Raw genomic sequence first — 27,693 nt, 5'->3', positions numbered from 1 at the left:
TAAAACCTTGTGCAGGCCAGAAAAACTGTCTGTGGGTTCCACGATCTTGGTCCTTTCCCCAAAGACGGTGCAGATGCTCTTGGCAGCAAGGGAGTCCCTGACCCCGTCACAGTCTTGCCCTCTGTTTTGTTATGTTAGGCTTTGTGTGCACCTGGGTGTCTGCTGAGCCGGAAGGTCTGGGGTGCAGATGGGAGCGCCCCCCAGTGGCTGCCCGCCTCCCCGGACTGACCCCTTGGGCAGAGCCGCGGGATGCTTCCAGCTCCGGGGAGCGCTTGCTGTCCTTAACTAGAACTCTGGAAATAAAACAGTGGGTGTCCATTTCCCCACGATGAACACACAATTGCCGCTGGGTGAACCATGCCCCACCTGGGACTTTTCTGGGCCTCCCCTGGTCACGAAACACGGGAGTTGGGGGGACGCTCACCTAAGCACCTGCTGGGCCTAGAGCCTGGGGCAGGTGCACAGGGGAGCTCCTCCGTCCCCCTCCCTCCCGTAAATGGCTGGATGTTGGGGGGGGTCCTCCGTGTGTAGGGGACTCATTCCTCACAGCTGTGCCTTCTGTGGGAGGACGCCGTGACTTAACCGGACAGTCTGTCGACGATCGGGGTGACCTCCCTTGACCTCCTTTACAGAGTTCGCGAAGACATGGACTTGCTGCTGTGGGCCGGCACGCTCTCTGCCAGCCCCCCCGCATCCCTGGCTTACACCAGCTCGTATCCTAACCCCTCCTGACCCCTGCCCGCAGGGACGGGGCTGTCACTGGGCAGCGTGCTCCCGGAGTCACGCCCACGTCCTCGCGGTCGGTGCCCCGAGCTGGTCTTTGCTTGGGAACTAGACTTCATGGTGGGGAAGCCGCACTCCCAGCCGCCACAGACTCTTGGGGACCCCCGAGTCTCCCCCACGTCCGCCTGCTCGTGGCTTCGGGCTCTGCCGGACTCCTGGGCCCTGGGCTGTCTCCCTTCTGAGTCGGGCCCTGTTGTTTGCCTTTCTGCTCTGTTTTTACATGTTACCCATCACGACTCTGTGTTGAGGCAGAGGGGTTATAGAACTGTGAACTGCTAACTGTTCTGACCTGCAGCTTGCGTTTCTTCCTCTCCTGCTGCCCTGCCTTCAAAGAAGAACAGGAGGGACCTTCTTTTCCTGCCTTGGAAGGCTTCAGACTGCCCCTGTGGCCCTTTGGTGGATCCCTGTAGGCTATGGTCATGGCCACGGCTGCTTAGGGCTCCATGTGCTTGCAGAGGTGCTCAACTCGGGGGCCACAGCCTGCGGGTCCCTGTCCCACCCATGGCTGCCTTCAGGTCCAGGCTCTTGGGGCAGCCCGGGGGTGGGGGAGGTGTGCTGTGTTCTCCCCGCCCCTAGAGGCCTGTGCGTCACACTCAGCAGCTCTGCCGGCTGTCACACCAGCAGGTGCAGGACCGTGAACCTGAGACGTTGGTCTCCATCGGGCCCTGGGGTTTCTGTGTGCAGTTTTCTCATGCCCCGGTTGTACTTCTTCTCCTCCTCCTTACAGACGCTGGGCAGCCATGCCGCGCAGCCCGACCTCCAGCGAGGACGAGATGGCCCAGAGCTTCTCCGACTACTCGGTGGGGTCAGAGTCGGACAGCTCCAAAGAAGAAACCATCTACGACACCATCCGGGCCACGGCAGAGAAGCCCAGCGCCGCCAGCACAGAGGAGAGCCAAGGCAACACGCTGGTCATCCGTATCCTCATCCAGGACCTGCAGCAGACGGTAGGCCCCGTTCGTCCCGGTGCGGCAGGAGCTCCAGGGCACCTGGGTCACCTTCCGCACGGCCTGTCCTGGCGGCGTCCCGCACGTCGTGCACCTGCCCCGCCCTCCCCTCCTTCCCGTCACCTGCGCCTTTGCCTGCCGCCTAGCCTGCTGCGGCACCTCGGTCCACTTACTGAGCTCCTGTTACGGGCCGGGCAGAGGCCAGACCTCGAGGGCTCAGGGACCAGCTCGGGGAGGAGTTGCAGGATTTTCTCCTACGCTGCTCCTTCTGGTTTGCGGGCTGGGTTCCCTGTTTCAGGGCCAGCGGCCACATGCCCGTGGGCTTCTCCGTACCTGCCTTCATCCCCGGTGCTCTCCTTGTCTGCCGTGATGTTCTCGAGTGTTCCCTCATGGTGTGACCGCTCGGACCCGTTCTGTCCTGTGCCTCGGGATTCCTGACGGACCGTGGCGGAGGTTCCGTCGTCTCCGTCCTCATCTTGACAATTATTCTTTTGAGCCACTGGTTCCTTGTCTCTCTTCTTCTTTTTACCAGGTTTCGTGGTTTCTTCTTCTCCTCTTGTAGCTCTTCCTTCTTTTACTGGGGTCGCGTCCTTGCCGGCTGGACGCGCGTCTGGTCTCCGCCTGCTCCTCTGCTCCCGCTCACCGTCATCGCTTCGGGCTGTTCCGGCGCGGCCTGGGCAGCCGCCTGCCGTGTGCTGTCCCTCCGTCGCTCTGGCCGCGTGGGGGCGGGCTCTCCTCCGCTCCCTCCCGCCCCGGGGCCGAGTGTCCCGCAGACACAGTCCCTCTGTGGGAAACCCGGGATCCCGGGTCGGCGCCCGCGCGTCCTTTGGGAACGCCCTGCGTGCTGCCCTCGGGCCGGATGTTGAATTAACGTCCTCACGTGTGTCACGTCCCTGAGTCCGTGAAACAGCCCGAGCCGGGCAGCCCTGGCGAGCAGTCCTTCTGGGCGTGCTGTCACACAGAGTGAGCGAGCCTCTAACCAGCGTGGACGAGGAGGCGGGACCTCACCCCCCACACCCTCACACCCCCACCGACGCCCTCCTGGTGCCAGCAGATGGGGAGGATCAGGCGGCCTGGGACACTCTGCCCGGAGCCTCCGAACCCGCCGCTGGCTGGTGTTGGACATGGTCACTTGCTGCCACGTTGGCTCCTGTAGCTTGTTGTCACCGGGGAAGGCGGCCCATGGGCAGCCTCACAGAAGGCACGGCACGGCGGCCGGTGCGTCCGAGATGGATCAGAGTCAACCCCCCTGCTGTCTGCCCTGTGTTTTGGGGAACGGCACCGAAAGGTCTCGAGCCTGGGGCCCACCTGCGGGCATGAAGTGAGCCGGTGTAGACCGGGCGTGCAGCTGGGGCCAGGGGCAGCAGGGCCCGTGAGCGTCCATAACCTCCATCAGTGTCCTTGCTCCGAGCCGGCGCTGTGCACACCGACAACAGACAGAGAGACTGTTTTGCCATCGTGGCTGTTGAGATGCCCCACGGGTAGTGAGTAAGAACGTGGGACGTTGGAAAAGTCACCACGATGCAGGGTCTCGTGAGTACGGGGTCGCGGGAGCTGGCCTGGAAGCCTGTGTCCCGCCCTGACCTATCGTGACCTCGTCCCGGCAGGGGGCGTGGTGGATTCTGTCCACTGTGCCAGAGGCTTCGGGAACCTGTCGGGAATTACCGACGGAGAGACACCTGTTCCGCAGGCCCACAGCTACGAAGGCCTGCCAGGGGTTTTGTCTCCGCTCCCGGGAGCGTAATTGTTTCCGGAACCTTCTAAAGATCGCCTCTCTTCACTTTGTTAAGACAAACAAAGCCCCTGGAGGCTGAGGCCAGCACTCCCACGGGCATGAGCCCCGGCAACAAAGTAGCCGTTGTTCCCGTATGTGGGCCCTTGCCAGGGTGAGTCCTGGAGCCGGGACGCCACACGGACCCTGGAATCTCGCCTGGGGCCGGTTTCTCACCCCCGTGTCAGCCCACCCAAGGGGAGATGGTGTCTTTAGGAGCCGGGAGGCTGTCCCTCTCCTGTCCCCGGTATGTTCCCCGCCCCCCGGCCCCTAGGTGCCGTCTGGAACTATCTTCTTTAAGTGACTGCTGTTTTGATCCTCAGCCCTCCAGTGGGAGGGATTTTGCAGCTCTGAGCGGGGGCATCCGGGAGGCCTCCTTGAAGCCTGCGGAGGCGAGTCCTCCCCCGGCGGGGTTCACAGGGCCATGCGGGAACGGCACACGCCCGTGCCGCACACACAGGGAGGGCTCAGTGTGGGGCCGAGCGCAGAACGGGCCGGCAAACCGGGCCTTGCTAGCGAGTGGCGCGTGTGGAAGTCAGTCCGAATGCAGTTCTTCTGTTATCCATAGTTCCGAGAGAAGCGGGAACGGAGCTGGCCCTGGGCGCCCGGCAATCCGGTTTCTAACGCGCCTCGCATGGCCCAGCATGGAGAAGGTGGGTGGAACCCGTGACGGGGCCTCCTTGGGCACACAGCGCCAGCCCCTGTGCCCACCCCTGCCCAGGGCTTGCCCCGAGTCGCTCGGCGGCAGAAGTCGGCCCCATGTCCATCGGGCCCACCGTGACCCGAGCGGACCCGTGCCACGGAGTGCAGGGACAGGCCACCTCCGGCAGGAGCTCTGGGAGAACGAGTCCCTCCTTCCTGTTACCGATGCTTCGGTTTATCACGTGTCTTCAGCTTTGGTAGTTGATGTAGGAGGAAGCGTCGGAGCTGCGATCCCGACCCCTTAAAGATAACATATTGCCGTTCCTCCGGCCGCCCTGTCTCACACACACTCTCGGACTTCTCCTCCGGAGCAGCCGCCTGCCATGTCCACACGGGGCCCGCCTCCCGGCCGCACACGTCAGCGGACGGGGACGCTTCGCCATCTGTCATTTGCTTTCACGCGGACGGTCGGACATACTTGGTTTCCAGGTGACCCTGGCCTTCTGCTATCACTGAGGATCACAGTAGAGCCAGGCAGAGAGCCCCACCCCCATCCGTCGCTGTATTCGGCCCTACCCGAGGTTTTCCACGACGTTCAGTGTTGGGACTTCTCCACCTGTCTTGGCGATCTCTGAGCCTCCTCCTTGTTTGGTAGCTGAGAATCAAGCCGCTGTTGCTCCCTCTTGGCCTCTCGTTGGACAGAGACCATCCATCGTGAGAGAAGGTTCCGGAAGGCCTGGGCAGGAATGACTGGCTGCCTTGAAGAGCCCCACTGGAGCACGTTGCTGGGCACACACTTCTGTTGACTCTGGCCCCCAGGCAGCGAGCGGCGTCTGTCTTGCAGGAGTTCATGGGGTCCAGGCTTCTGGGCACGAGTCACCTCCAGCCTCCCTCCCCCGGAGGTTTGTCTTAGGACCGTCTTCCCAGAGGGTCTGTGGGTTGGGTATCCCCCTGCCTTGCTCTCTGCAGCATCCTGGGCCCGGGTGGCTGAGCGGCGCAGGGGATGGGCTGGGGGCGGCAGGGGTGGGCTGGGCCTGGCTCCCTCGCCCCTCTCCACCGGGGACCCGTCTCCCATCAGACCAGAGTTCTCTTCCTGGGATCGCTCCTCTCCGGCGACCTCGCCACCTTCTACTCCCCTCTCACGAGAAGCTCCGGAGTTCCGGGGCTCACTCCGTGCTCTTCCCACGCCCGGGGCCTCTGTCACCACGCCTGAGTGAAGGACGGCCACGGCCAGGGACCATCTCGCATTCAGCTCTGCCCTCCCCTCGCCGGGGCGGGGCTCACTCTCCCTTGACACCTGCTCAGTGAAAACCCCCGTTGCCTGGAGGATGCCGGGACCCCCCTCCTCTCCCTTTGTTCCCTCTCTCAGCTAGTGGTTAACTTAAAAAAAAAAAAGAAACAGCAACTTTATTGAGGTCCAATTTACAAGACAAGACGTAGAGTTCACCCCGGCTCTCCCGTCCAACTCTGCGACCGCGTTCTCCATGCCGCTGTCTTGTCCCGGGACCTGCAGAGCCCACACAGCGCCCCGGGCGACTGCTTGCTGTGTGGACACAGTCCCTCCCCGTCCCTCAAGGTCCCCAGGCGCTCCTGCTGTTTCAAGGTTAAAGATCAGATACCGACACAGCTCCCCACCCCCGCCCCCGCCCCACTGATCCCCACAGGTGTCCTCATGGCCTGCGCTTCCCGGCGACGCCGCGCGGCCGTGATCCCGCAGGTGCGCGCTCGGCGACTGTGTGGCCAGCGTCTCCGTCCACCAGCGCTCTGTCCTGTCCTCCCTTGTGCCCCTGCGGCTGGCGTGTCAGTGTCCCCCGAGGGAATGAATGAAGTCCGTCACCTGCACCCTCACCGCCGGTGGGTGGGGGTGACGTTAGAACAGCTCCCCAGGTGGCGAGGTTAGTGCCCTGAAGACGGGACTGTGCTCTGGCTGTTCCAAGGGTCCTTGCTTGGGACGGGTGTCGGCAAGTTGCTTTTTGGTTTTAAGATTTCTTTTTTTTTTTTTTTAAGATTTTATTTATTTTTTTGACAGAGAAAGATCACAGGTAGGCAGAGAGAGAGAGAGAGAGAAGGAAGCAGGCTCCCCTCTGAGCAGGAGCCTGATGTGGGGCTCAATCCCAGGACCCCGGGATCACGACCTGAGCCAAAGGCAGCGGCTTAACCCTCTGAGCCACCCGGGTGCCTCTTAAGATTTCTTTCTTTATTTGAGAGAGAGAGAGAGACAGCGCACGCACACTGTGGGGTTGTGGGGAGAGGGAGAGGAAGAAGCCGATTCCCCCTGAGCAGGAGCCCCCGCCATGGACCCTGAGGTCCTGACCTGAGATCATGAAACCAAGAGTCAGACGCTTAACCCACTGAGCCACCCAGGCCACCTTGATTCAAGTGTTTTCTTTTCTTTCTTTATTTTTTTAAAGATTTTTTAAAATTTATTTGGGAGATAGAGCACAAGCAGGGGGAGCGGCAGGCAGAGGGAGGAGCAGGCTCCCCGCTGAGCAGGGAGCCCCACGTGCAGCTCGCCCCAGGACCCGGAGATCATGAGCTGAGCAGAAATCCAGAGTCGGACGCGCACCTGACAGAGCCCCCCAGGTGCCCTGCGTTTTGTCACTTTCTAATTCTAGGCTTCAAACGGTCCTGATCATGTCAGAGTCTCCTCTGTGCTCATGCTCAGCCCTTCTCCTCCGGGGCAAACACTGTCACAGATTCAGTGTGACTCCCTCTTGTGTCTCGTTCTCCGTTCGTGTGTGTTAGTGATCGCTGGAGTGTCGGCTTGTGTAAGACGAACATACACACTTGCGATCGTACTGGGCGTGTCATTCGTGGCTTCTGACATCTGGCAGTGTGTCGGGAGACGTCTTTGCTTTGATAGTGTTCATTCACCAGTTACCCCTTCATCCTTCTGTTCCGCTTCCCTGCATCTGTCCACATCCGTCCGTCCCTCCGTCCGTCTGTCCGTCTGTCCGTCTGTCCCTGCCTCCCTCCCTCCGTCCAGCCCTTTTGCATGACAGAAACCAATGGTCTGGATCTTTGATCTCTCCCTTCAGTGACTGTGCTCTCTCTGTAGCGCACGTTTGGATCACTTTTTGGGGGGACGGGGGGCACGGACTCTGGTTTTCTTTGTGGTTTCATGAATGGGTTGCTCAGGCCAAAGAGAGCCCCTCTTGCCTGGCCCCCGACTTCCCTCTGCCTCCAATTTCTGCACGACGTGGTGATGATAGTCAAGCTCGTGTCCTTAAACGGAGTGGTTTGCACCTCACCGTTTTAATCAGGAAACTAGCGGGTTGTAAGTGGTTTAAAACACGGGGAGGGCTGCGGCCGGGGGAGGCCGCGGTCCTGCCGGTTCTTATCCATCTCACGGGGCAGCTGGCCGGAGGCCGAGACGGGCTTTATTTTCATTTGCATCATTAAAAAAACAAAACAAAACAAAAGCCCCAAACCCCTGTTTAACCAGCATCGGTTTTGTGTGGTGTAAGGCTTCCACGCTGTGTCTCCGTTGGTTTTAGGTTGATGTTGTCCATGTGAGTGTGGCCGGCGTGGCTCGCTGGGGTCTCCGTAGCCCCGGTGACGAGTGTCTGAGTTGCTGTGTCCTTCTGCTTAAGGTTCGCCTTAATACCTACTTAAATCTCTGAGAAAATAACATTTGGGGAAGTGGCTTTGGCCTGGAATTATCACACATTCTGTGAAAAAAGCTTTGTGATTCCCACATTGTGTGGAGAACATTGCGGTTCAAAGGCCGCGCTGGGGAGAAGCAGAGCTCGCCTGCTCTGCCGCCGTCCCCGGCTGATAAGAATTACCCAGAAGGCGGCAGTGCCAGGGCCCAAACTATTAATATTTAATTTTCTGGGTCAAATCCAAGGCTGCGGCGCTTCTCTTCGCACACCTTCCGTGGTCGGGTCTCGGTGACTCCTGCGTCTGCCTCCTGCCCGCGCGGGCGTGACTTTGCTTTACCCACACCCGCTCTCTGCATGGACGGGGCCTGTACCCGGTGTCCGTGCCGCATCTCCCACTGCATCCCGTGCACTTCTTGGCCCCTGCCGGCCCGCCCGAGGCTCCGTGGGCGCTGCTGGGACCCCGGGATCGGCAGCCCCGCCTCTCACGGCTGTGGGGGAGCCCTTCTGAGTGTTCCTTGTTCCTTGTTCCTCTTTGGGCCCAGGAGCGCTAATCCTAACTTCTAGGAGCACATGAGATGTGGGGGGAGGGGGAGGTCAGGAGCACGTGAGCCCGCCCCCCCCCCCCCCCCCCCCGAACCTGAATGTCCTTTCCTCCGCTCTACTTCCGGAGCCCCCCTCCTCTCGTTGATGGCTAGCAAAAGCGGAGAATTCACTCGCTTCCAAGGAGGACACAAGTCACGGACAGACTCCAAGCCAGTGCCTCCGTGTCCCGCCCCCTTGACAATGGCTGAGGACTGCCAGGTAGCCTCTTAAAATGAGCCCCAACACGTGGTTTGGCCACTACTTCAATAGCGTGCCGGACGGTGATGAGGCTTTTAATGTTTGAAAACTCTTACTCTGGCTGGAAAAACGAGTCCACACCTACTTTCTGTCCTTCGTTAGTGTTTAAACGTCCACAGTCCCCAGCGTGGCCCCGAGACTTCAGCATCCTCAGATCAGGCTGTCCTCCTCAGCCAAGGTCACCCAGCATTGCCTCTTCCCTAGAAAGCCCTTATTTGAAGCTTCATGGGTCAGCCAGAGAACGTTCCCTGTTTGCTGGCCCAGGGTCCAGCCTGAGGGGTCTTTGTCCACAGCAGATGCACTGTTATGTTTCCACAGCTGCGTTTGGAAGCTGCCCGGTCCTGGTTTGGGGTTTGGGTTGCTTTGGTGCTGGCTGATTCTCGGAGGTGTGCAGATCTGCACCTGGTGCACGAGCAGCTCCGAAGGGCTCGAACACGCTTGACTTCACCTTCAGACGGCTCCTGGCAGTTCTGTTTACGACGGCTCTTTTAAAATGCATCATTAGGGGTTGCCTGGGTGGCTCAGTGGGTTAAAGCCTCTGCCTTCGGCTCAGGTCATGATCTCAGGGTCCTGGGATCGAGCCCCGCATCCGGCTCTCTGCTCAGCGGGGAGCCTGCTTCCCCCTCTCTCTGCCTGCCTCTCTGCCTACTTGTGATTTCTCTCTGTGCCTATTTGTGATCTCTATCAAATAAATAAAATCTTAAAAAATAAAATAAAATGCACCATTAATGGACTGATAATGACATGAAGTGGGACCCGGAGGAAGTTTTCGGTGCAAAACGCACTTGTCCACAACAGGTGATGCACTCGGAAGCTTGGGCTTCTTTCTGGGTATCCTGAGTTCTTGCTGAACACTGCTGGGGTATTTATGCTTCCTGGGGACCCTCTCCAGCTCTGCGGGGAGGGTCCCCCTGGCACCATCCCCCCAAATGCCTCGGCAGCTCTTCCTCTCATTTTTAAAGCACAGGTAGGGAGAGGGGCAGAAGGAGAAGCAGACTCCACAGCCGAGCGGAGAGCCCCATGTGGGACTTGATCCCAGGGCTGGTCCTGGGATTATGACCTGAGCCCAAGGCAGATGTTTGACTGACTGAGCCACCCACGCGCCCCAGGAATGCTGTCTTAAAAGGAGATCCAGACACAGACACAGAGGGATGACCCCGTGAGGACACAGGGAAAGACCAACCATCTGCACGCCAAGGAGAGAGGCCTCAGGAGGAACCAGCTCTGCCCATGGAGGCATCTTGGACTTCCAGCCTCCAGGACTGGGAGACGATGAATGCCCGTGTTTTAAGCCCCCGTCCGTGCTCTTTTGTTAACACAGCTCTAGAAAACGATGTGCACCGCGTATGTGGCAGACCCACACTGGGTGTCTGCCTCCGCCTGTCTCCAAGACCTGTGTTCTTTCCCTGGTGTCCTGGCATTCCCGGTTGTCAGCCTCACATCGTGCGGAAAGGCCACAACTCCTTGACCAGGCAGGAGCGTAGGCTTCGCTCACTGTCTTCCATTTAGATTTGAGCTTGGCCGTGAGCCTTACCAGTGGAGGGTGGCGCTTCATGCAGGTCAGTCCCCAGCTGACCAGAGCTATGCCGCTTATAGCCCCACAGATGTGCTGTCTGTCCTATCCGGGTCTTGGCTGTGTTCTAACAAGGCAGCGTGTTCACGGTGCCCTGGGTGCAAAGCAAGCCCTCGGTCATGGCAGCCGCCACCATTCTCCCCGAGCTCCAAACCCAACCCTACTTATGTTGGATCACATCACCAGGAGGGTTCTGTTTCTGGAACATTCTGTTCAGTGCAGTTCTACCAACATTTACAGAGCTTCAGGTAAGAACTAGACACCCACCCTTGTTCTCATGTTGCAGATCATACACAGTGTGGAGCTGGGAGCCAGTCAGCTGGGTCTTGGGATGGGGCCACATGCGTGGGGTTGGGCAGAAATCTTGGAAGAAGATGTGTGCCGTTTCCCTGCGCTTGAACGTGCCTCCCACTAGGGGGTCAGGCCTCTGGGGGCTGAGAAAACCTGAGGAGAGCTGGCGCTGGCCCGAAGGAACCCTAGGAGCTTCCTGGACAGATGCTTGAACCGAGGCTGATGTTGTCCACAGAGGCCTGCTCCCATTGTGGGATTTTGTAGATCCCACCCCCTGCCTGACCGAATGTACGTACTGCTCGTCAGGAGCTAAGGGACAGGCCACTCTGATTGGGGTCTCGGAGGTGCCACTATGTCCACCTGCAAGATTTCTGTATATTAAGCTGCCCGGCTCAGCCCAGACACTCAGGGAAGTTTTCAGATGAATCTGGACATCTCGGTGTTCGGGGTGTCACACCAGGGGATCAAAAAGTGATAGTTACTGAAATGTCACAAGGTGAAGTACACGCTGGTCTGTCCCTCCTATAGGAAAGCAGTGCAAGATGGAGAGGCTGTGACCATAGTCCAGGCAGGAGGGAGCAGGGGTCAGTCGACCCACAGCCCAGGCAGGAGGGAGCAGGGGTCAGCTGACCCACAGGTTAGATAGGAAGGACAGGGGTCAGTCGACCCATAGCCTGGGCAGGAGGGAGCAGGGGTCAGTCAACCCACAGGCTGGACAGGAGGGAACAGGGGTCAGTCAACACACAGGCTGTGCAGGAGGGAGCAGGGTTCAGCTGATTAACATGGGCTGTGCTCCATGGGCAGTCATACCAGCTCCCTGAGTTCAGTTTAGGATACTCAGTGGTCAGCTCAACCTGGAGGGAGGCCAGAATAGGTGAATCCTGGCCAGTTGGGAAGAGTGAGTGCGGTTGCAGCTGGCCGGAGGGGAAGGGAAGGGACGGTTAGCTGGAGTCACAGGAGCACAGGGACATCCACAGCCTGACACGCCGGACAGTTACTGAGAGGGTTTGGCATTGCTGGAATGTGTCTGTGCGTGCAGGTGCATACATGTATGGGGTCGGGGCAAGGGCCGAGGGCGGCCTTGATGGGCAGGATGTGTCCTGATGAGGAGGTAGGGTCCAGACCAGAGTCACTTTTTCTCTGTGTCCCTTGAGGGAGAGGCAGGCCCTGAGCCCCCAGGCATTTGAGTAACTGGATCAGGAGGGGACACAGGTGACGGGATGGAGTGATGTTGCTTGGGTCTAAGAGACATGCAGGTGAGCTCAGTGCAGGGGCTGCTGGAGTAACCCAGGTGAGAAAGGATGGGGGTCTGCTGGGCGGTGGTGGGGACACAGATGGGGACTCAAGCATCTGAGGCCATAGATTAACCTAGGCTGATCTGGAAGGTGCAGACCAGAGAGGAGTCGGGAGCATCTTCTGGAACAGGAGGTGGTCCCCCCACTGGCATTCAGAAGGAGGGTGAGGATAGAAAGAGTGGGGGACTAGGGCAGGGGTAGAGGTGGGGTGGGCGTCAGGTTGGCGTGGGTTCGGTGTCAGCAACAGGTGACACCTGAGTGACTGATTTGTCCGTTGGTGTCGAATGCCCCATGTGCTAACCTGACCTGTGTGCCCAAGTTCACGGTCAGCGGGTTCTTTTGTATTAAATGCCCCATCAGAGTGACCGTTCCACGTCGTCAGGCTGAGGAGCTGGGTCCAGTTATCATGTCAGTCGTGAATGCATGCGGGGAAAATCTTTGTTGCGTGTGCGCACTTGATCTCCCGAGGGCCCCCACGGCCTGGCCATCGCGGGAAGGAGACGGTAGCCGTCCTCTGCTTCTTCCAGAGGTGCCGCCGTGGTGGTTTACGTCCATGGCGCACACGGCCGCACGGCCGGCATCTTCCCCGACACCGGCGTGCCCCACGCTGTGTTGCTTTGTCTATTTTTTAAAGCTGCTGGCGCCTCAGAGGCTGGATTTTACTTCTTTGAAAACAGTTATTTAGAATCTCCCAAATTTTGTCCTTTGTTATGGAGATTAAACTGTTTCTCCCTTGTATTGTCAGCGCTCAGCCCTGGTGCAGATTAACAGGTAATTGGAAACTCAGAACAAAGACGGTGTCTCCCTGACCCACAGAGAGCTGGACATTAAGTTCCATCCGCGGTTTTCTCGGGGCCGCTCAAGGGTTTTACAACCGGGGTGGCCAGGTGTGTATGGAGAGCAAGTAACGCATCCGTTAAACCATGAGGACTCAGGAGCCGACTCGACTTGGGTTCACACTGAACCTGGACCACTTTCCGGACACGTGGCTTTGGGGTCATTACGTGAGAGTCTGAGGCTCTGCTTCCCCATCTGGGAATAATAATAATAGTGATTGTTTTTATATTGATCGTAATAATCATATTTGTTTAATGTAAATATCTATTACATGCATTGTATTGATTGCATAGAAACACACGATGGTATAGTTACGAATGCATCTACAGCAACAGTAGTAATGGTAATACTGTCGCTCACGGTTGTGGTGAAGTTAAATGCAGTTAGCGTAGTTCTTGGCGTATGAGGATTCAGTAGACCTTACTTAGCCACAGCTGTGTCATCACCATCGCCACCGTCCTCAGCACCGTCACCGCCGTCACCATCATCATCATCATCCCCGCCATCACCATTATTGTATTCTCCCACCAGGCTCTGAGCTCCTTAAGGGGCAAGACCCTGTCTCTGTCATCTCCTGTGTCCCCACCCATGCCTGCCCGGTGCTGGTCGAGGACTCTTTATGCAGAAGCTAGAGGAGCAAAGGTGTTCTCTGCAGCAGCCCTGCGGTGGCAGAGGCTGGGTTCTGGGGTTCCTGCCACCCGGGCCGTCCCTGCAGTGCTCCTGGTGCTCTGTGAGTGCTCTCGCACATCGCTTACCTGGGAGCACCCGTAACAGACTCTGCGGAATACCCATCTCACGCGCGGTAGGGAGACCAGAATGTGGTACAGTTCTCCTGACCGCATCAGGTCGGAGGGGGCTACAGGAGGGTCCCTTGTGGTAGATACTGTCAGTGCGCCACCTGCCACGGGGCCTTCTTGACGTTTCTTAGAGCAGGACCGCTGGTTGTGCAGGGCGAGCCAGCTCTGCTGGCAGAGCCATCCCCGGCTCTGCCCACAGTGGAGCGGGCACTCTGGGGTCACCCATGATCACCTGCGATCACATGATCACCTGCGATCAGATCCCAGCCCGTGCTCCGCTCTGCCCTCACCTGCTGGAAACCCCTTGGCTGTGGCTGCCACGTGGGGCCCCAGGCCTTCCTAGGGTGCTGGAGCTTGAGCTCAAGAGTGCTTGAGCTGGAGTGTGTGTGGTTGGACCCCGAGGCCAGCGGGGACAGGAAATGACGAGTTATCCGCAGTCCCACCTGGTCACATCAGACAGACAGAGTTTGTCGAGCTGAAGTTGCCAGAGCCTCTTCTCACTCAGCCGAGGCTGGGCGGGGCTGCGGGCGTCCTGCGGTGTCCCTGACGTGAGCAGCCGGGCCCCACCGGCCTGGTAGCCCCAGGAGGAGCTCCGAGGTTACCCTCGAATTCAGCCTTTGACACTGGCAAGGGACAGACGGAGCATTCATGCCTCCTGGGTCAGGTTTCCCGGACCGTGGGATTCGGGGCTGCCTGCTGAACGTTCCTCATTGTTGGGAGCCGCTGGCCTGGCGGGTCTCCCCGAGGGCCCAGACTCCAGACCCACAGAGAGGGGCCTCTGCATCCTGGGCACGCAGGACCCCCGGGAGACGGTGGGTCCCAGCCTCCGGTCCTTTCTGAAGGTTTCTGCAGTGATAAAGTGAGTTCGTCAGCTCCTACTGGTGGCCGTTCAGTAGAACGTCATTTTAACTCAATAGAAATCGCATAGTCTCTGTTAGAAGCAGATGCGACCTGACCTTGGTATTTGGTGGCTTGTTGGGGGAATCTCCCAGAAAGGACCTGGGAGTGGGGCCAGGGCGAGGCCTTTGGGTTCTCAGCCACCCTGCTAGGTTTTTTAGGAAAGTGTTTGCAGCGGATTTGCAGGCACTGTCTACGCTACTGAAGTTTTTAAAAGTAGGATTTTAAAACCACTCTGTGTCTCACTGTTGCCTGCCTCTCTGCTTTGGGAGGGGTGGGGTCGGCGTTGGAGAAGTGTGGGTTGGTGTCCGAACCCAGACTGCTGCAGGGGCCAGGGGCCAGCACTGTGGCCACAAGGCCTGGGATTGGAGAAGCTCCACACGGGGGCGGGAGTGGTGCAAGGCAATAGGCGGTGTTGGTGACCAAAAAAGTCCCACAGGGGCCACGGGGACCTGAGCCAAGGCCCCTGAAGCCCACCGTTCCATCCTCGCCCTTGTCCTTTTGTATTTGCTCAAGGTCTCCATCCAAGCGACACTCTGGAGCGCTGGGGGCCCGGGCGGGGGGTGTGGTTCTGCCTCTCAGAGGACCTATTCGGCAACACCTGATGTATGTGTCCGGGTGGGGGTGGGCTGCGCCCCTGACCGGTGTCTCTGTCCCCCCCTGCAGAAGTGCATCCGGTTTAACCCGGACGCCACCGTGTGGGTCGCCAAGCAGCGGATTCTGTGCTCCCTGACCCAGAGCCTGAAGGACGTGCTGAACTATGGGCTGTTCCAGCCGGCCAGCAACGGGCGCGACGGGAAGTTCCTGGACGAGGAGCGGCTGCTGCGCGAGTACCCTCAGCCCGTGGGCAAGGGCGTCCCCTCCCTGGAGGTACTGGCTGCTGCCTCGTGGTCCCGGGCGCGGGGCTGGGGGGTGCAGGGAGGACTGTCACGACGCTCCAAATTTGATGTGGATTGGGGGGAATGACCCTCACATGAAAAGTGAGCTTGGGGTCTTACGGGGGCCCTGAACTTCGGGAGTTTCAGACAGCGGCGCCGTTTTCGAGCCCTTTGCTTCCGTACTGTGGACTGGATGAGTCTGTCGGCGAGGGATCTTGGGGCGCACACACGAAGGGTCTGACTCAGGCTCACGTTGCCAGGACTGGCGGGGCCGGGGGTGCTGGATGGGGCTTGCTTCTGTCTCCCTGACTCGGTCTACCTGCCTGGGGTGCGCAGTGGCCAGGGGCCGTCCAGCAGTGACCCAAAGCATGACGTCCAGCCTCTTGCCCTGGAATGACCAGGGGGCCTGGAGCTGCCGCAGCTGCTGGCCTGCCGTGTGACACAGCAGTGCACGAGCTGGGCACCCGGACGCCTTCCGTGCGCGGCGTGAACGCCAGCCGCTGCCGCTCTGACCCCTGGCCAGCCGCATCCCCAGGTTTACACACAGTCTCTCCACATGACGAGTGAGACAGTGAGGCCGGCGGCATTCTTCTGTTGCGCGGTGGGACTGAGCGCGGCGGGCGATGGCGCTCCTCTCAGCCCCGTCAGACGGGGAGAGGCTGCACGTGTGGAAGTGTAGCCGGCCCTCCAGCAGCCTGAGTGTGTTCGATCACATTCACCATGATGAGACCGTCCTGAAGTCAGGTCATGGACCAAGGCCGGACCTCATCCGCACGTTTCAAAGCCCAAGAGTGACTTCGAGGGGGAGGTTATGGAGACCCCATTTAGACAGAGCCTGTGTCAGACTACAGGGGGACATTTTGGTGGAGGGAAATTTGGGGCACCACTTGGCTTCCTGTGGTTCCCTGTTCTGACCTTAGTTTGCTCATGTAAAATGGGTGTCCATTGGAAAAAATCCCTTACTGAGGGCCTACTTACTAAGTACCGGACTTTCTTGGCATGTTCACCATGTTCACGAGACCGTCAGGGTCTGGTCTGATGGGGCTGACACCCGAGTGGGAGGTGACAGACCAGGAGCAGTGAACAAACGGTTCATTTCAGGGACTGATGATTTCCAGGAAAACCCAGCAAGAAGACTGGGACGTCCAGGGTCTACTCTTGATCCAAGAGGTGTTGGGGGCAGCGAATCTGGCTGGTTCCCCGCTCACTCCCGAGAACCGAATGAGAGAGTGTGGAGATGCAGAGTAACCTGGGCAGGGTGTTGTGCTGTTTCTAGAACGGCAGGCGCATGCATACACTCCCCCTCCCCCTGTCCCATCCAGGACTCGTGTCACTGGGGTGAACTAAGAGGCCAGCGGGGGAGCATCTCTGCTCCTGTGTGTGCATCGCCCCATGGGGGGCTCGGTCCATTCCTGGGAGCTGTGTAGCCCAAGCCGCCACCCAACCTCTCTGGGCCTCGGGTTCCCAGCTTTCAAAGTGGGGCAGCATGGGTCGTGCCTGCCCAGGGGGCCCGAGGCTCCAGCGAGCACTCCTTTCGCGAGCCGGCGGTCTCCTCGCCGTGGGAGAGTTGTCCTACCTCCATGTTTCCATCTCCTGGAGCCTCAGTCCCGCCCCGGCATCCTCGGTGCCGAGTGAGACGGGCCTGGCGCTCCCCATGTCAGGGGTGGGAGTGGCTGTGAGCTCTTTGTCGCCGAGGATTTCTGGGGCGTATGCTTGGCTGCTTAGGAGACGTGGAGGAAGCAGCAGGAAGGGCTTTGCTGTCCGGAGCCTGCAGCCCTCTTCGGCCACGAGCTGGAAACGCTGGTGACTCTGGAAATGGACATGTTCCTCTGAGCACTTCCTGTCCTGCCAAGAGATGGTAGCAGCCCTAGTTTTTTTTTTTTTTTTAAAGATTTTATTTAGTTATTCATGAGAGACAGAAAGAGACAGAGAGGCAGATGGAGAGGGAGAAGCAGGCTCCTCACTGAGCAGGGAGCCTGACATGGGACTCGATCCCAGGACCCTCGGATCACGATCTGAGCCGAAGGCAGCTGCTTAGCCCGTAAGCCACCCCGGCACCCCAGCCCGAGTGTATTTTTATAACCAGAAGTCCCCGTGACTCGAGTTCCGTTAACCCTGTCAGCTAGTGAGCGCCTGCCTCTCCGACATCTCTCTCAGTGGCTCCTGAAATCTCAGAGTTCTGTGGGGGGATGGCAGGGGGCTTGCCACACCCAGGGCGCCAGGCACACAGAACACGCTGTCCTGTCGGAATCTAGAACCGGCGACAGAAATCCTAAAATGGGTCTCGGTCCCCACCTGCTTGTTCCTTTCAGTACCAGGGACACCTGCAGCCTGTGGTCAGCACACGTTGTCCTGAAACTGGGAGCCGCCTGAGCGTCACAGAACTTTCCAGTTTCGCTACAGGCTTCTATTGGTCCTTAAAAAAAGAAAAAAAAAAAGACCAAGTTTCTTCCCTGTGTGACCAGGGAGTTTTGTGTGTGGTGCACGCACTGTTTTTACGTGCAGGGGAGAGGAGAGTCAGGCGGCAGCTTTGGGACCGGGATATGAGATGAGGCGGTGCCAGGATAGTCCCCCGCGGCCCTGCGCCCTCATGTCCCTCTCTCTGGGCTCGTTCAGACTCTTGGCTGAGGGACGTGGAGGGCGGGGTCCAGTCCCCGCAGCTGGTGTCTGTCGGGACGCCCCTGGGCCATCCTCACGCCTCCCCGCCCACAGATCAGGAGGCCAGTCGCAGCCGGGGAAGGTGTCCGGCCACAGCTGGGGCTGGGCTCGGAGCAGGTGCCTCCCCCGGGAATCCTAGTGCGTGCCAGCTGCTGGCCCTCCCCAGACCTCAGTCGCGGCTCCCCCACATCGGCCCTCAAAGGGGTGGGGGCCCTTGGGCCGGGCACGAGGGGTGGGTGCTGGGCTTCCAGGCACACTGACACCCGAACGTTCCTCGTGGGCACTGACCATGTCAGAGCAAAATGCTTCGTGTCCAGCTCCGAGGAGGTGCTGGATTTGAGCGAACGAATGTCACCCAGAGTCCTGGGATGGCAGCAGGGAAACCGGCTTTGCCAGGCCGGGCTTCCGAGGGCCGGGTGTGGAAGACACGTCCTGGTTTGTTGACGGGACCACGCGCGTGGCCGTGAGGATGACGATCGCCACCCACGAGAAGTGCGCCGGCCGTGGCTTCTCTGTGGGAGGCTAGGATGCCTCCATGCCCCCCGTTGCTCTTGTGTCTTTCCAGCCACATGTCCATGGACCTTCGCAGGTGTGTTTCCTGTGACGTGAGGGGTCTGTGGTAGGAAGGCCATCGGTTCACTCGACACGGGAGGAGTTTGCTGCCGGGGGCCCCAGCCGCCCGCGCAGCCGCTCAGACGTGGCTGTGTTTCCTTGGAACACCTTGTGCCATATTCACGCGCGCCTCTCCTGTTTCCGTTTCTGTGCAGTTCCGATACAAGAAGCGCGTGTATAAGCAAGCCAACCTGGACGAGAAGCAGTTGGCCAAGCTGCACACGAAGGTAGGCGGGGGTGGCTGGCACACGGCCTCGCGTCTCACACGTGGCGTTACTGTCTCTGCAGACCAGGGCGCTCCTTGGGCCGCAGGTTCCTCTTCCTGGGAAGCCTCCCCCACTGCACCTGCCAGTGGGCGGGGCCGGGATGGGCAGGTGCCCCGGGGGGCTTCTCCGCTCACACCCCAAGGCCCGCCCCTGCTGCTGGGGGCAGGGCTGCTCCACAAAGCTGGTGGGAGCTCGGGCAGGAAAGCATGAGGTTTCCTCAAGGGCGGGGCTCTGGAGCAGGCGAGGGTGGGATAGGTGCTTGGTGGCGAACGTCCCCGCCCTGCCCGGGCGCATGTGGCCCATGTGGGCCTGACTAAACCGCGTGAGTGAACACGCCCTCCTGCGTGCCCAGAAGGGCATCCACCAGGGCCCCCGAACACAGCCGTCCTGTCCTGTGTGACGAAACCTTGCTGGGTGACAGGTCGCACGGGGACAGCGTCAGGTGGGTCATCATTCAGTGCACATCCCCCCCTCGGTGTTTCTGGGAGGAGGGGAAGCCTCTCTCTGAGTCCCCACTGCTGATGGAGAGGACACAGTGACCACAGAGCCAATTAAAGGGCTTGACACCAGCCACACAGAGGTGTGGCCGGCAGAGGCCTGGAGGAGGGGGCTGAGGTCAGCAGTCTGGCTGGGCTCGCGGCGGAGACCCCTGCCCCTTTGTCGGGGCTGCTGTGCATGTCCGCAGGGTGCAGGGGCTCGAGTGTGACCTCACCCACCTTCGCGGTGAGGATGATGCCCGGTTTCTGGGAGTGCTTGAGGGTGGGGCGCACAGGGAGAGACGCACCGGGATGTGCCTGGACACTGCCTGTGGTCCACCCCGGTGCCGCCCGGGCGAGCTTACGTGGTGCTGGGAGCTCTGTGGGCACTTGCAGCCGATGGGCTCCCCTGGCTCTGGTTCCGTCCCCCATTTGTAGCACAACAGATACAGGGATTTATATTGTGCTTAACCGGTTGTGGTGCACCATTACTTACCGAAGTGCTCACAGTATCCGGATGTGGCTGGTGGTGGCCCTTCTGCCTGGCTCTCCCCCTGATGTGTCCCCACATCCTCTGAGCCCTGACAGCTTTGTGGCCCAGCTAATGGTCCAGGTCCTCTCGCACCTCCCTGCCCAGCCCTGGAATCCGCCGGGATGGTGGCCTTTCAGCCCCAGGGTCTGCAAGCTTCTAGTTTTTTTGATGACCTTCTGATGTGTACATAAAAATGTGCTTTTTGGATTAAGAAAGAAAAAAACAATTACTACATAGCAGTAGAAACATTAAGTGTGCACAAGTGTATGTGTCTTTGGACATTTGTTAATTTTGGCTCCGGAATGTAGGTAGAGTGTGTGGGTGGAGATCCAGCCTGGCCCCGGAGCCCCTGCGGCCGCGCCGTGTCGTGGAAGCCATGTGCAGGGAGGTGCAGACTCGGGCCAGCGACAGGAGATCGCCTGCTCAGGTGGAGGCAGACTGGATACTGGGCTTATCCTCAGGGGGCGGGGGCCGTCTGCTCCACGGCAGGACATCACGGTTTCTGTTACAGATGAGACCGGGCTAAGCTGGGGAAACGTCCCTCCCCACCAGGCTTGACCCCCAGGTCATTCTGAGAAGGGATTATCTCTTTTCACCTTGAATTGCTTCATGGCGAGACATCCCTGTGTCTGTCCACGCAGTCACAGGTTCACTGAAGAGTGGATTAGCCAGGCGAGAAGCTGCCCTCTCTGCCTTGCACTGCGGCTGTTGCTTCTCAGATTAGAAAGCACGAATGTCGGTGCTCGGGCCTCGCTCCCAGGAGAGGGACTCCGAAGCTCGGGTCTAGACCCTAGAAGCTAGTTTTCCAGAGTGGCCCAGGTGGCTCATCCTTTCATCCGCGAAGGAATGTCCTGTGGTCTTGGCATGGACGTGAAAGGCGAGAGATTTCTAGAACCTTCATCCCGGCAGGCTGGTTGTGTCTGCTCCACGCTTGGCGCTGGGCTTCCATATACCGCGAGCCTCTGCCGGGTGGGTCTGTAGCGTCCCGTGCAGGGGCAGCTCCTTTTCCACAGAGGAGGCCAGAATGCACCCTGGAAGGACCCTTCTGGGGCCTGGAAGACATTTCTGTTTGTTGATTTTTCCCTTTAGACCAATCTGAAAAAATTTATGGACCACATTCAGCACCGTTCGGTGGAGAAGATCGTCAAAATGCTGGAACGAGGCCTGGACCCGAATTTCCATGACCCGGACACGGGAGGTAGGTCCCGGGCGGAGAGGAGCTCGGTAAGCCTCACGGAAGCGCGGACTCAGTCCAAGAACGTGCCTCTGTTATCAGATCCCACACGCATGGGCGATAGCTACGCTGTACGTGGTTTTCAAAAGTACTTTCTAGCTCCCGGTTCAGTTCTGGATGAGAGGGGCCGGCCGAGCTGTGCAGCGAGCACAGAGCCTGGCCCATAGTAGGCTTAGGCGCTCGTGCACGGCTGTTGGGAGAGCGAATGAAGGAAGGATGGTAAGGCGCGTGGCCCGTTGTGTGCCCGCTGTGGGAGACACACTTACAGGCGCACGTCTCGCTCCCCTGCTGGCATTGGGGCTGCTCATCATTCGTGGGTCTGAAGAGCCTGGGGGTTCCCAGATTCTGCCCTTTGGCTGTGGGGCTGGACAGTTTCTCCTTCTTTAAACAATTGCAAATGAGCATTGACCTCTATTTCATCTCTCTGCCCCACCCCCCTATTATTGAGATGCAGAAGATCCCTAACCGTGTTAGTTTCAGGCTAGGCTCTGCATATAATAATTGGATACATTGTGTCCTGAGGACCACAGGTCTGGTTAACTTGTAACGGGGTACAGGGAACATGTTACTGTTCTGAGTACAGAGAACTCATTAGCCGTCCTCCCCCCGTGCTCTGTCAGGACTCCTACAGCTGGTAACTGGGGATTCCTACTGTTGGCCACCTGTGCTGTCCCCACCCGCCTCCGGCAGCTGGCACTCTGCTCTGTTTGGGGGTGGGGACTTTCAGATTTGGCATGGAAGCGGCCTCAAACGGTACCCAACGTCGTTCACTTAGCACGCTGCCCTCAAGGCCCATCCATGCTGTCCTCCTGTGTTGCCTTCCTTTTTGTGGTGGCCCTTCTGCCTGGCTCTCCCCCTGACGTGTCCCCACCATCCTCTGAGCCCTGACAGCTTTGTGGCCCAGCTAATGGTCCAGGTCCTCTCGCACCTCCCTGCCCAGCCCTGGAATTCGCCGGGACGGTAGCCTTTCAGCCCCAGGGTCTGCAAGCTTCTAGTTTTTTTGATGGCCTTCTGATCATTTTGTGGTGGGATCAAACTCCTTTGTGGGCCCGTACAGCTGTTTGTGGGGGGACTGTGTCCTAGGCTGTGGGATGTTTGCAGCCTCGCCGGCCTCCACCCCAGGCCCCAGTCGCAGTCCGGGCTGTGACAACCAGGCTGTGTGCAGACACTGCCCCATGTCCCCTGGAGCAGAGCACAGTCACTGGGTGAGAGCCTGTGCAATGGGACTCGCTGAGCTGGGCTGGCTGAGAGGGGGCTCAGGCAGACTTCGTGGCCTCTGGGGGCATTTGTCCCTGTTGGTTGGTAGTGTTCCTCCTGGACTCACTCCCTGCAGGCTCCCTTTCCCCACCGCTGGAGACGGGCCCGCCCTCCACCTGGGCCACTGTTACCTACATGTGTCCTGAGGTACTGAGCCCACAGCAGGTGCAGATGTCAGCTCAAGGATGGAGACTTATCATCTCTTGGGTCTCCTCTGACCCCTGCAGCTAGAGCAAGACCCCGCCTGGGCCCATCCGGCGGTGCCCATCCCCGCCCAGCCCAGGCTGCGGTGCTGCGATCCGTGATCACAGCTTTGGTATCTGAGATGCCAGAAGATGGGACCTGGGGGGGGCGGGGAGCTTGACGGCACATGTGGCTGGACCATGGAGGTAACACATGGAGGGCACATGTAGAGAAGTGACGTGTCTGTGGTTCCCTCCTTGGGCCTTTTACCTGGATGTCCACCAGCCTGGCCTCATCCCTGGCTGTTTCCAGATGATTCCACGAGGGAGGGCAGGCAGTAGGGGAGTCCAGGGGTCTGCCGCAAGCTGCTCTTCTTCCCACGTGTCCCCCTTTCCGTGGCCTCGTTTCCTGGAACTGGCGTCTTCCAGATTCTGGGCTTGTAGTGACACATCCTCCAGGGCAGACCCTCTCCTAGCTTCTAGAACCGCACAGCACAGACCCCGAGTTATTTCCAGACAGAGGTCCACACCATCTCCCACGGCCCTGCCTGCAGCTTGGCGCCACAGGCAACCTGGGCCGGCTCTTTCTCTCGGGCAGCTTCCATCTCCACTCTTGGCCGGCGGCTCGCGCCATCGAGCTCTGTGTCCCGTTGGGTGTTGTGTGTGTTTTTCTAATCATTTTCTTGTCTGGACAGATAGACTAGAAACGATCACTTATTTTCAAGTGTGACATGTCTAGCAGAGACGCCGACATGTGGCAGCCAGATCGTAATGGACCACGTGCAGATCTGTCCTGGTCGTGCCTAACGCTCCTCGAGAAAGCAGAACCTTCCCCATCTCCTCTTTGCCCATTTTTTTTTTTTTTTAATTAGTGGACTTTATTTGTTAGAGCAGGTTTAGGTTTACAGGGAAGTGAGGGGAAAGCTGGAAGCTCTGTGGGAGTCCCCAGTAACCTCCGGCCCCGCCGTTCCCAGCATCCTGCATTTCGACCAATGGCCACGACAGCTGTCCATCACCACCGAGACACCGAGCAGCCTCTCTGCCCTCGACGTCGTCCGTGCTCCCCTGTTCACCCTCCATCCCTGCTAACACCCGGCAGCACTGATCTCTTCACTGTCTCCATGGTTTTGCTTTTTTCCAGAACATTGTAGCATCGAAACCATACAGTATGTGGCCTTTTCAAATCGGCTTCTTTCCCTGAGGAAGGTGCTGTGTTTCCTCCATGACTTTTCGGCTCGGGAGCTCGCTTCTCTGTAGTGCTGAGCCGTGTCCCCTTGTCTGCACGGCCCCCGGTTCATTTATCCGTCCACCTGCCGCAGGACGTCCGACGGCTTCCAGGTCTCGGGAGTCGTCAGAAACGCTGCTGCAACATCTGTGCGCAGGTTTTTTGTGGACATCGTGGAACATCGGGGACCACTTGTCCTCCCGCCCGAAGCCAACATGCCGAGAAGCCGTGACCCTTCTGAGAGAGCTGTCTGGGTGCGACGGTGACTGTGGGAGGCGAGTCCTCCCGGGCCGCGGAGAGTCGGGGAGACACGGCGGCCTGAGGTGTTCCATCGATGACAGTACTTACGGGGCGGGGACATCGGAGCGCCCACTGCAGTGTTTCGTGTCTCACGTGTGGTGTGTCGTCCGCAGCGGGGTCTCTGGCAGGTCCCGTCACGTTAGCGGTGCAGCGAGACCTCCGGGTGTGGTTTTCTCCTTGTCCGGGAGCCACAGGGATGACGCGCGTTGGCTGTCGGGGGCTGCCTCCAGACGACAGGTCGTGTGACCGACCCGTCCCGCTTCTCCTGGGATGGCCCACGTTCAGGAATCCCCTTGGTCCCCGACACACCGACACAGTCGGTCGCCCCAAGCATGACCAGGGCACTTAGTAGTCACGTGATCACAGGCGAGGGAGGCGGCACGGGCACGGGAAGCCTCGTTTCCCTCAGTTCTCGTGCGTCCGGTGAGGCTTCGTGTGGCCAGTGTCCTCTGAGCGCAGGGGAGGCAGAGCCTGGCTTCTTCTCCCTGGGATTACAGGGTCCGCACTCTCACCCCCGGTGGGGGGAAAGGAGCTGGGTCTCTTTCCTCACCTGCATGCCTGGTAGCACAGGGCTGGGACCCTGGCTGGTGGAGGGTCTGTGACCTCCGCGCGGGTCACCTCCCCGTCCCAGGATGGAAGCACAAGTGGCAGCCCCAGGCAGTGCCAGTGGGAGGGAGGAGCTGCCTCACGTCCCCTCTTACCCTCGACGCCGCGCTGTCGCCCTCCTCGGCTCTGACCCCGTGGCCTCTTCTGGTATTCCAGCAACTCCACGCTGAGCTGGGTGACTTTGAACACCACCTGGCGAGAAAGCAGTCTTCCTCACCCTCCCCTGTGCAGAGACGTGAAAGCACCTTGCTTCCCACGTGCAGGAAACACCATGTTCGGACATGGGCCACGTGTAGTTCTTGGGACGCTTCTGGGCTGCACGTGGGGGCCGGAGGTTGGGGGAGCCCCCCTCTGGCTGGAGAGATGCCCGGAAAGGATGAGATCTCCGAGCAGTGACCCGCTCATGGGAGCAGCAGCTGGGATTACAGCCACCCGTCGCGTGCCTCGTCTAGTGGACATGTTCCTGAAGTCACCGCAACAGTCCTATGAAGACATAAAGCCTTGCCCACCGGGGTCTTGGGCACATCTCCTGCTTTGGTTCGATCCACTGGGACACGTGGCCTTCTGAGCCCTGAGGAAGGAAACCAAAGTAACAATCTGAGCAAAACTTAGCATAGTGCTTTTATGCCCCGCCGTGCTCCTGAACCTGCTGGAATCCCGGTATGACAGCCGCGGGGTATTAACAAAGCCGGGAGCCGTCTTTCAAATCCTGAAACATATGGAGGAGTAAGAGTGGAATTTTCGTGGGCGGGGTGCATTTCGCCGGGCACCTGCGATGGGCCCGAACTGCACCCGGGAGAGCCACCTGCAAGGTTAGTTTCCAGGGTGGTGACCGCTCATTCCCTAGTGGGGCTCCTGTTCGTCACCTGTGCCGAGAGGTGCCCGTCACTGCAGCTCGGCTCCGTAGCCCCTGCGCAAACCCCGGAATGAAATTTCCAGAAATCATTGCATTGGGTAAACGGGAGGGGGCAGTGCGAGCAGACGTGGTTCTGGAACCTCGTAAATGTCGGTGGGCAGAGGGTGGGAGGCGCCCGGAAATCCGCGGTTCGACTGTGCCACCGGCCGGCTGGTCCCATGCACTTCCTGGTCCCGAGAGACCTGTCTGGAAACAGGAGCACAGGTGGAACTTCTAGTTAGTTCAGGGTCATGTTTCAGCAAGGGTCGTAGGTGACTCCTAAGGTGCATGGGGCCGGGGAGGGTGGACCCCTGTCGGGCAAGCAAGGGATTGGGGTGGGCACAGGCATGGGCGCCCGCAGGAGGGGCCCTTGGCATTGAGCATCTGCCAGGGATGCTGGGCAGGGGGAGAGGAGGTCAGTCTGGTGCTTCTCACAGCGACCCATGTCACGACGTGCACACACAGTCATGAGCAAAGGCCCTGTGGTCAGGAGCATCTCCTTGGAGGGCCAGCTTGGAATGGGTCAGCAGCAGCCTCGTCCCATCAAATTGTCACCCGCAGCATGAGCCCTGGGGCTGTCCCTTCACTGCCGACACAGGGCAGCGACTCTGTCAGAGCAATGTGAGGTTTACAGAGTTATGAAGATATTCCAGAATGTTCCAGCTGCACCGTAGCCCATCTGCCCTGCTCCTGTCTTACCAGAGTAGAGCGCATTTTATAATCAACGAGCCAATCCGGATAGGTTGCTGTTAACCAAAGTGCGTGCTTTCTTCCTGGTTCATTCCCTGTCCCCAGCTGGTTAATGTCCCTTCTCTGCCCCAGGAGCCTCATAGCATGTGGTTGTCTTATCGCCATGGGACCCTCTTCATTGTGACTGTTTCTAGGGCTCTCCTTGGTTTTGCTGACCTCAGCCGTTTTGGGAACCGGTTGGGCATTTTGTGGAACATCCCCCTTGTCGGGGTTGTCTAGTCTGTGCGTCGCGGTCAGGCTGGGAGGAGGCCCCCAAGGTGAAGGGCCCATTCCCCTCACATCCGGCTCGTGCTCCGCACCTCACTCGGCCCCGTGCTGCTGGCCCTGCTCACCCGGCAGGGGTGCATGTCAGGTCTCAGCTGTATGCTCCCTCGCTCTTCCCCTTTACGGACTGTCCTCTTTGGAAGGAAGCCGCTCAGCACAGCCCACAGCTAGCGCGTGGGGAGCTGTGTGCCCTGTCCTTGAGGACAGAGCATCCACACGTGGCGGAATTCCGCGCGCAGGTGTGTGTTTTCTCCGCATTCGTTCATTCACCCTCGGTTGTCCGTGTGGACAGCAGGTGTTGAATTCATCATCTAGGTCAGGACCCAGTGCTCTAGCTCTGCCCCCTGGGAGCTCTTTCAACCGGCCCCTGAGGCCCTTGGACGGACCCCATCCATGTGGGTCCTTGGTTTTTGGCCCCTTGCTTACTATCCGGTACTAGAAGACGCCCCAGGCTCCTTCTGCACATTTCCTGCCCAGACCGGGAGCCTGTCCAGGAGAATGGATGGAGAATGGTCACAGGAACCAGAATCTGCGTGTTGTGTGTGCTCATCGCCGCTGGACGGCACTTGCTCCCAGCACAACAGCCTGTGTGTGTGTGTGTGTGTGTGCGTGCGTGTGTGTGTGTGTGTGCTTGTGAATGTGTGCGTATCTACAAATGCTTCTGTGTATAACCATCTATATCTGTATTCAGTCAACATGAGTGCGCACTGAGGGCTCTAATCCGATCCACGGCCACTCAGACCAATGCCACCCCTTCCCTGGCTACGCCGTCACCGCCCCATTGATAGTGAGAGGCCTGGCGGCCACTCTCTGCCATCTGTTTGTCTCGTTGTTCAATCCCAGGATGCATGAATAGTCCCTTAACCTGGAGGACACGCCAGTCCTTTTATCACACGGAGGACGTGCCAGTGGTCCGCTGGGCGGGGCAGAAACCCCAAACGTTGTTTCCCTTCTAAAAACATTCAGCCGTGTCTATTGTGTAATACATTCAGTATGTTCATACCATAAGGTGTGCATAATTTTTTGCATTAAAAACATTATTAAGACATAACTTACGTGTGATTTGTCTTTGTGTTTTATAAGGCTTTATCAAGATACATTTTACGTGCCACTGGATTTAGCCAACAGAATTGTACAGTTCAGTGGTTTTTAAATATACGCTCAGAGTCGCACCATCGCTGCTGCCTTTAGGACACCCAGGCGGGAGACGTTGTGCCCGTGTGTGATCATGCTGCACACACTCCCCGGCCCACGGCAGCCACCTGACTGCTTCCTGTCTC

At 59.1% G+C, this 27,693-nt stretch overlaps 1 protein-coding gene across 12 annotated transcripts in view; it reads left to right on the top strand.

The window, feature by feature from the left end:
• SHANK2 (SH3 and multiple ankyrin repeat domains 2) overlaps nt 1–27,693 on the top strand; it is a 453,415-nt gene that overhangs the window by 60,738 nt on the left and 364,984 nt on the right. For all 12 annotated transcript variants that reach the window (XM_082749132.1, XM_082749139.1, XM_082749141.1 and 9 more), the window contains 4 exons: nt 1,511–1,730; nt 14,945–15,148; nt 18,582–18,653; nt 20,790–20,898. In XM_082749132.1, the coding sequence (XP_082605258.1) occupies nt 1,524–1,730; nt 14,945–15,148; nt 18,582–18,653; nt 20,790–20,898 (592 nt within the window). In that variant the 5' untranslated portion in view covers nt 1,511–1,523. The remainder of the gene's footprint in view (nt 1–1,510; nt 1,731–14,944; nt 15,149–18,581; nt 18,654–20,789; nt 20,899–27,693) is intronic.

The sequence above is a fragment of the Mustela nivalis genome (assembly GCF_964662115.1).
Source record: "Mustela nivalis genome assembly, chromosome: 9".
In the NCBI taxonomy this organism is placed as follows: Eukaryota; Metazoa; Chordata; class Mammalia; order Carnivora; family Mustelidae; genus Mustela; species Mustela nivalis.
This window is presented reverse-complemented; position numbering and strand designations above follow the sequence as displayed.